This window comes from Ranitomeya imitator, chromosome 8 (assembly GCF_032444005.1).
Source record: "Ranitomeya imitator isolate aRanImi1 chromosome 8, aRanImi1.pri, whole genome shotgun sequence".
NCBI lineage: Eukaryota > Metazoa > Chordata > Amphibia > Anura > Dendrobatidae > Ranitomeya > Ranitomeya imitator.
Genome location: NC_091289.1, coordinates 9400838 through 9410100, shown reverse-complemented (window position 1 = coordinate 9410100; position 9263 = coordinate 9400838). Strand labels below are relative to the sequence as shown.

Sequence of the window (9263 nt, the reverse complement as noted above, 5' to 3'; positions counted from 1 at the left end):
AGGGCTCACAATCTACAAGGGATGGGTGAGGATACAGGAGGAGAGAGGACCCTGCCCGCGAGGGCTCACAATCTACAAGGGATGGGTGAGGATACAGGAGGAGAGAGGACCCTGCCCGCGAGGGCTCACAATCTACAAGGGATGGGTGAGGATACAGGAGGAGAGAGGACCCTGCCCACGAGAGCTCACAATCTACAAGGGATGGGTGAGGATACAGGAGGAGAGAGGACCCTGCCCGCGATGGCTCACAATCTACAAGGGATGGGTGAGGATACAGGAGGAGTGAGGACCCTGCCCCCGAGGGCTCACAATCTACAAGGGATGGGTGAGGATACAGGAGGAGAGAGGACCCTGCCCGCGAGGGCTCACAATCTACAAGGGATGGGTGAGGATACAGGAGGAGAGAGGACCCTGCCCGCGAGGGCTCACAATCTACAAGGGATGGGTGAGGATACAGGAGGAGAGAGGACCCTGCCCGCGAGGGCTCACAATCTACAAGGGATGGGTGAGGATACAGGAGGAGAGAGGACCCTCCCCGCGAGGGCTCACAATCTACAAGGGATGGGTGAGGATACAGGAGGAGAGAGGACCCTGCCCGCGAGGGCTCACAATCTACAAGGGATGGGTGAGAATACAGGAGGAGAGAGGACCCTGCCCGCGAGGGCTCACAATCTACAAGGGATGGGTGAGAATACAGGAGGAGAGAGGACCCTGCCCGCGAGGGCTCACAATCTACAAGGGATGGGTGAGAATACAGTAGGAGAGAGGACCCTGCCCGCGAGGGCTCACAATCTACAAGGGATGGGTGAGGATACAGGAGGAGAGAGGACCCTGCCCGCGAGGGCTCACAATCTACAAGGGATGGGTGAGAATACAGGAGGAGAGAGGACCCTGCCCGCGAGGGCTCACAATCTACAAGGGATGGGTGAGAATACAGGAGGAGAGAGGACCCTGCCCGCGAGGGCTCACAATCTACAAGGGATGGGTGAGAATACAGTAGGAGAGAGGACCCTGCCCGTGAGGGCTCACAATCTACAAGGGATGGGTGAGGATACAGGAGGAGAGAGGACCCTGCCCGCGAGGGCTCACAATCTACAAGGGATGGGTGAGGATACAGGAGGAGAGAGGACCCTGCCCGCGAGGGCTCACAATCTACAAGGGATGGGTGAGAATACAGGAGGAGAGAGGACCCTGCCCGCGAGGGCTCACAATCTACAAGGGATGGGTGAGAATACAGGAGGAGAGAGGACCCTGCCCGCGAGGGCTCACAATCTACAAGGGATGGGTGAGAATACAGTAGGAGAGAGGACCCTGCCCGTGAGGGCTCACAATCTACAAGGGATGGGTGAGGATACAGGAGGAGAGAGGACCCTGCCCGCGAGGGCTCACAATCTACAAGGGATGGGTGAGGATACAGGAGGAGAGAGGACCCTGCCCGCGAGGGCTCACAATCTACAAGGGATGGGTGAGAATACAGTAGGTGAGGATAGAGCTGGTCGTGCAGCGGTTTAGTCGATCTGTGGTTACTGCAGGTTGTAGGCTTATACAGCCAATACACAGACTACATACAAGCCACTGTGCTGAGACTTGTAGTTCTGCAGCCAATACACAGACTACATACAAGCCACTATGCTGAGACTTGTAGTTCTACAGCCAATACACAGACTACATACAAGCCACTATGCTGAGACTTGTAGTTCTACAGCCAATACACAGACTACATACAAACCATTATGCTGACACTTGTAGTTCTACAGCCAATAGACAGACTACATACAAACCATTATGCTGAGACATTATGTCAATACACAGACTACATACAAGTCACTGTGCTGAGACTTGTAGTTCTACAGCCAATACACAGAATCCATACAAACCATTATGCTGAGACTTGTAGTTCTACAGTCAATACACAGACTACATACAAGTCACTGTGCTGAGACTTGTAGTTCTACAGCCAATACACAGAATCCATACAAACCATTATGCTGAGACTTGTAGTTCTACAGTCAATACACAGACTACATACAAGTCACTGTGCTGAGACTTGTAGTTCTACAGTCAATACACAGACTACATACAAGTCACTATGCTGAGACTTGTAGTTTTACATCCAATAAGCACAGACCTCTTACATTCCACTATGCTGAGACTTGTAGTGCACCAACCAGTAGGAATAGCCTGCTGACAAGCCCTTATGTTGGGACTTGTAGTTCTACAATTGAAAGCTGTAAGCCTTCTCTGCCTGAGATGAACAATGCATTAATGACTTCCATATTCTGCCTGGTACAATTAGAATCTGCCAGCAGACGATGCCCAGTGCCACACGCCATACCACCCTGTGCCACTCCCTTATCCAACTGGTTTCTAGGAAAGGGTAAAGCCGGACACCAGGGGGGAGATTTCTGCTGTAGAGACCCTAAAACTCCACATTCACCCCAGCCCCCCTCCTCCCCGCCCCCGCCTTACATTACTCATTGTTCTGACTTATTATTTAGGGTGACAAAGTTTATTTTTGCAACATTAGGAACAAAAGGAAGAAAAAAAATGCAAAATGTAATCATTCTCACATGACAAAGCTGGGGAACATAGTGGTGAGGAGGGAGAGCCCGCAGGAGCCGGGGGAGAGGGCAGAGACGGGGGGCTCCGGCATATGTGACAGTCTGCAAAGTTGGAGAACAAATGAGAGTGGAGCAGAGGGGAGAGCAGGAGGAGTGAGGGGGAGGGTCGGCGGCGGGGAGCTGGGGGGCTGCACACTGCGGAGGAGCCAGCACAGACACATCACTAAGCGGTGCCATGCCGGACTGTGCCCGCACCAGCTGAGCCCGCACCATGGCTCCAGCCCTGGGCATCGCGCTCCTCCTGCTCCTCGCCCCGGCTCTCGGGCTGGAGCTGATCCACAGCTTCCACTGCAGCCAGCCCACGAACAGCTTCGCCTTGGACGCCGCGGGGCGCCGCGTCTACCTGGCCGCCGTCAACCACCTGTACCAGCTGAGCGGGGAGCTGCGCCTGGAGCTGGAGGAGCCCACGGGGCCCGTGCAGGACTCGCCCCTGTGCCATGCCCCCCAGATCCCCGAGTCCTCCTGCGACTTCCCCAGGACGTGGACCCCCAACTATAACAAGATCCTGGAGCTGGACGCGGAGCAGGGGCTCCTCCTGGCCTGCGGCTCCGTCCACCAGGGGCTGTGCGACCTACGGCTCCTGGGCAACATCTCGCAGCGGGCAGTGCCATTCCCCCCGCGCAGTGTGGTGCCCAGCATGCTGAACGTGGCGGCCAACCACCCCAATGCCTCCACCGTGGGGCTGCTGCTCCGGGGCCAGGAGGGGGGCACCAGGCTGCTGGTGGGCGCCACCTACACCGGCTACGGGAGCCAGTTCTTCTCCTGGAACAGCAGTGTGGCGGACCTGCGCTTCGAGAACAGCCCCGAGATCTCCATCCGGGCGCTGAACACCAGCCACCCCACCCGGCTCTTCACCTTCGACATTAGCCCCTCGGATGATAACATCTTCAAGGTCAAACAGGGCAGCAAAGTGCAGAACCGCATGGTGTTCGTGCGGGCGTTCCTCCAGGGCGGGTTCGGCTACCTGGCCATGAACGTAGACCCCGCCTCCACGGAGAAGGAGAGCTTACCCAGCAGCGTGCTGGCGCGGATCTGCCTGACGCCGGATCCGCGGGGAGAACCGCGCAAACTCACCGAATCCTACATCCAGCTGCGGCTGCGCTGCGAGGGGCCCCGGGGCGCTCTGTACGGGCGCCTGCTCTCCGTGTTCGCGGAGCCCGGACGGATATTCGGGCTGTTCGAGGGGAAAAAAGAGGCCGCGCTCTGCGCATTCGGGCTGGAGGAAGTGGGGCGCAAGATCCGCGGGGCGCGCACCGGCTGCTTCGTGACCCCGGGCAATGGAGAGGTGTCGGTGCTGGCCAGTGTGGTGCAGGGAAGTGGCCCCAGCTGTGAGAGGAAGAACATCCTGAAGGTAAAGGTAATGCCCAAATACTGGTAACTATGTGTATAGTCCTTGGGTCCTGTGTGTAGTAGAGCATAATAAATATGTGCACCCTCATTTTCTAAAGACCACCACTAATTCTAATCATCTGGACTGAAAGGACTCGAAACCCAATGTTGGACGTGCCATTGGTGCAAAATGTGCAGCTCCACAGGGGCCCAAGAGTTCAGGGGGCCACATCCACCTCCAAAGAAGGAGAAGTGGTGCATTAGGATGAGCTATTGGATGGCAAAGGGCCCATATATTGCTCTTGCACAGGGGCCCTCATCTGTCTCTGCCCGACACTGTCTAAACCCTTTGGTACTGCTTAGAGATTTCATTTATGCAGGGTCTCCATGTTATCGCAGCGTGAAGGATGCACTTGTCAGTAGTGCAGCCTCAGGCCTGGGCCTGCTGTGGTCTCCTCTTTGATCTACATAGTGGCGGCTTTACAAGAATGAGGCATGGATCACTGAGCCTAGGGGAATGGATGGGGAGACTCTATGAGGCATGGATCACTGAGCCTAGAGGAATGGATGGGGAGACTATGAGGCATGTATCACTGAGCCCAGAGGAATGGATGGGGAGGCTCTATGAGGCATGGATCACTGAGCCTAGGGGAATGGATGGGGAGACTCTATGAGGCATGGATCACTGAGCCTAGAGGAATGGATGGGGAGACTATGAGGCATGGATCACTGAGCCCAGAGGAATGGATGCGGGGCTCTATGAGGCATGGATCACTGAGCCTAGGGGAATGGATGGGGAGACTCTATGAGGCATGGATCACTGAGATTAGAGGAATGGATGGGGAGGCTCTATGAGGCATGGATCACTGAGCCTAAAGGAATGGATGGGGAGACTCTATGAGGCATGTATCACTGAGCCTAGAGGAATGGATGGGGAGACTCTATGAGGCATGGATCACTGAGCCTAGAGGAATGGATGGGGAGGCTCTATGAGGCATGGATCACTGAGCCTAGGGGAATGGATGGGGAGACTCTATGAGGCATGGATCACTGAGATTAGAGGAATGGATGGGGAGGCTCTATGAGGCATGGATCACTGAGCCTAAAGGAATGGATGGGGAGACTCTATGAGGCATGTATCACTGAGCCTAGAGGAATGGATGGGGAGACTCTATGAGGCATGGATCACTGAGCCTAGAGGAATGGATGGGGAGACTCTATGAGGCATGGATCACTGAGCCCAGAGGAATGGATGGGGAATCTCTATGAGGCATGGATCACTGAGCCCAGAGGAATGGATGGGGAGGCTCTATGAGGCATGGATCACTGAGCCTAAAGGAATGGATGGGGAGACACTACGAGGCATGTATCACTGAGCCTAGAGGAATGGATGGGGAGGCTCTGTGAGGCATGGATCACTGAGCCTAGAGGAATGGATGGGGAGACTCTATGAGGCATGGATCACTGAGCCTAGAGGAATGGATGGGGAGACTCTATGAGGCATGGATCACTGAGCCCAGAGGAATGGATGGGGAGGCTCTATGAGGCATGGATCACTGAGCCCAGAGGAATGGATGGGGAGGCTCTATGAGGCATGGATCACTGAGCCTAAAGGAATGGATGGGGAGACACTACGAGGCATGTATCACTGAGCCTAGAGGAATGGATGGGGAGGCTCTGTGAGGCATGGATCACTGAGCTTAGAGGAATGGATGGGGAGGCTCTATGAGGCATGGATCACTGAGTCTAGAGGAATGGATGGGGAGGCTCTGTGAGGCATGGATCACTGAGCTTAGAGGAATGGATGGGGAGGCTCTGTGAGGCATGGATCACTGAGCCCAGAGGAATGGATGGGGAGGCTGTATGAGGCATGGATCACTGGCCTAAAGGAATGGATGGGGGGCTCTACTGGAATCACTGAGTTTAGAGGAATGGATGGGGGTTCTATGAGGCATGTATCACTGAGCCTAGAGGAATAGATGAGGGGCTCTATGAGGCATAGATCACTAAGCCCAGAGGAATGGATGGGGAGACTATGAGGCATGGATCACTGAGCCCAGAGGAATGGATGGGGAGACTCTATGAGGCATGGATCACTGAGCCCAGAAGAATGGATGCGGGGCTCTATGAGGCATGGATCACTGAGCCCAGAGGAATGGATGGGGAGACTCTATGAGGCATGGATCACTGAGCCCAGAGGAATGGATGGGGAGGCTCTGTGAGGCATGGATCACTGAGCCTGGAGGAATGGATGGGGAGGCTTTATGAGGCATGGATCACTGAGCCCAGAGGAATGGATGGGGAGACACTACGAGGCATGGCTCACTGAGCCCAAAGGAATGGATGAGGGGCTCTATGAGGCATGGATCCTCACTGAGCCTAGAGGAATGGATGGGGAGGCTCTATGAGGCATGGATCACTGAGCCCAGAGGAATGGATGGGGAGACTCTATGAGGCATGGATCCTCACTGAGCCCAGAGGAATGGATGGGGGGCTCTACTGGAATCATTGAAAATCAAAGGGGGCAATAGATCGCTTGCATTTTTTGGCTTGAGAATAGACGGAACCATGACCCAGTTTGTATTGGATGGCGGAGACTTTTTGGCGTGGGCGCAGTTGTCAGTAATGTGCCAGGTCTGGGTGACCATCAGTCTATTTCCTGTACCTGCAGCCACAGCAATTGTTTGTTAGGCAACGTTCACATTAGCGTTTCCCGACGCTGCGTCGGGAAACGCTGCGGCAACGCATGCGTCATGCGCCCCTATATTTAACATGGGGGGCGCATGGACATGCGTTGTGCTGCGTTGTGCAACGCATGCGTTTTTTTTGCCGCAAGCGTTGGGCGCAGAAAATGCAACAAGTTGCATTTTTCTTGCGTCCAAATTTCGGCAAAAAAGGACGCATGCGTCGCAAAATGCAGCGTTTTTGCGAGCGCTTTGGTGCGTTTTTATTTGCGTTGTGCGTTGCGTCGCCGACGCAGCGGCGCACAACGCAAATCTGAACGTAGCCTTACATTGTGGTCACCAAGATGTTCTGCAGCAGCATCCACAAGTTAGAATATTGGCTTGTACCTCTCTATTTCTGTTCATGCTCAGATCTGCAGCTTAAAGGGGTTGTCTCAAGTTGCTAAATGACTAAAATTGCAACGTGCATCTAAGACACAGAGCTTTACAATTTACCTTTTATTTGGAAACAAAAAAAAAGTATCTTTAATCCTTTCCTGTGTAGCACTTTGTTAGTTTGTTTGCTAGTTTACTGGCCACCTGTGGCCTCAGAGTAGCCGGCTAGCTCAGCTAGCAGTGTATGGTTGCCATCTCTATGTTTTAGAGAAAAGCACCAGTTCCATTAAGTATTCGCGATTTTTGGCAACCCATAGCGCGAATACTTAATGGCGCTTTTCTCTGCAATCTGAGTTTGATAACAGCCCATGTTGTAGGGTCAAAACGTTACTACTACTATTTTTGGGATTGTCTTATAAATAAAAGTATATTTTTCCTGATTTTTTTCAATGCAGAGTATTTGTAATTTTATTACTGAAAAGTTCTGCATCTTTATTACGGTATATACTTTGTGCATTAATTTCTTATCAATTTCAAGATCTCTGCTTGTTTTAAATTAATGGGAAGATTTGTGTTAACATCTAGAGACTAAAAAACCTCTACAGACCTAAACTTCTCATACCTGAGCGTTTATTAACGTTGTATCAAGTGTAGACAATTGTCTATAAACTGAACACATCTGGAGGAGCTTTTCTCTCTCTCCAAGTCCTAGTAGTTTGCAACAATGTATCAGTCTGGAGTCCAGGCTACATAAAGAAGTCCTGTCGCCAGGTCAAAATGGGCAGTTTTTGCTATTCATGCTGCTCCCCCATTTCTTGTTTTTTTGTTTGTTTTTTTTGCAGAATAAAAAGGCTAATTAGTCAAATGGTTTCCAATAATAAAAGTAAAGAAACGGAAAAACAGAAAAAAAAATGGAGTTTATTGCCAAAATGGCGTGCAATGTGTCAGATGTGGTATCCTTTCTCAAGCCCTTTTTAAATTTCTTGTGCTGTTTTTCTATATATATATATATATATATATACAGTTAGGTCCATATATATTTGGACAGAGACAACATTTTTCTAATTTTGGTTATAGACATTACCACAATGAATTTTAAACGAAACAATTCAGATGCAGTTGAAGTTCAGACTTTCAGCTTTCATTTGAGGGTATCCACATTAAAATTGGATGAAGGGTTTAGGAGTTTCAGCTCCTTAACATGTGCCACCCTGTTTTTAAAGGGACCAAAAGTAATTGGACAGATTCAATAATTTTAAATAAAATGTTCATTTTTAGTACTTGGTTGAAAACCCTTTGTTGGCAACGACTGCCTGAAGTCTTGGACTCATGGACATCACCAGACGCCGTGTTCCCTACTTTTTGATGCTCTTCTTTGAGGCCTTCACTGCGGTGGTATGCAGTTGCTGTTTGTTTGTGGCCTTTCTGTCTGAAGTTTAGTCTTTAACAAGTGAAATGCTGCTCAATTGGGTTGAGATCAGGTGACTGACTTGGCCATTCAAGAATATTCCACTTCTTTGCTTTAATAAACTCCTGGGTTGCTTTGGCTTTATGTTTTGGGTCATTGTCCATCTGTAGTTTGAAACGACGAACAATCCATTTGGCTGCATTTGGCTGGATCTGAGCACACAGTATGGCGGCTCTGAAGACCTCAGAATTCATTCGGCTGCTTCTGTCCTGTGTCACATCATCAATAAACACTAGTGACCCAGTGCCACTGGCAGCCATGCATGCCCACGCCATCACACTGCCTCCGCCGGGTGTTACAGATGATGTGGTATGCTTTGGATCATGAGCTGGACCGCGCCTTCGTCATACTTTTCTCTTTCCATCATTCTGGTAGAGGTTGATCTTTGTTTCATCTGTCCATAGAATGTTCTTCCAGAACTGTGCGGCTTTTTAGATGTTTTTTAGCCTTTTTCTTCTTGATGCTTATGAGTGGCTGCACCGTGCAGTGAACCCTCTGTAGTTACTTTCATGCAGTCTTCTCTTTATGGTAGATTTGGATATTGATACGCCTACCTCCTGGAGACTGTTGGTCACTTGGTTGGCTGTTGTGAAAGGGTTTCTCTTCACCCTGGAGATTATTCTGCGATCATCCATCACTGTTGTCTTCTGTGGGCGCCCAGGTCTTTTTGCATTGATGAGTTCACCAGAGCTTTCTTTCTTTCTTAGGATGGACCAAACTGTAGATTTTGCCACTCCTAATATTGTAGCAATTTCTTGGATGGGTTTTTTCTGTTTTTGCAGCGGC

The 9263-nt window shown here is 51.2% G+C and overlaps 1 protein-coding gene across 2 annotated transcripts in view; it reads left to right on the top strand.

The window, feature by feature from the left end:
* The first annotated feature begins 2745 nt into the window (after positions 1 to 2745).
* Positions 2746 to 9263, top strand: part of PLXND1 (plexin D1) — a 104164-nt gene continuing 97646 nt past the window's right edge. The window contains exon 1 of one of the 2 annotated variants that reach the window (XM_069736235.1): positions 2746 to 3972. In XM_069736235.1, coding sequence (XP_069592336.1) covers positions 2833 to 3972 — 1140 coding nt within the window. In that variant the 5' untranslated portion in view covers positions 2746 to 2832. Of the gene's footprint in view, positions 3979 to 9263 lie in introns of both variants that reach the window. The other variant, XM_069736234.1, reaches the window with a different exon arrangement.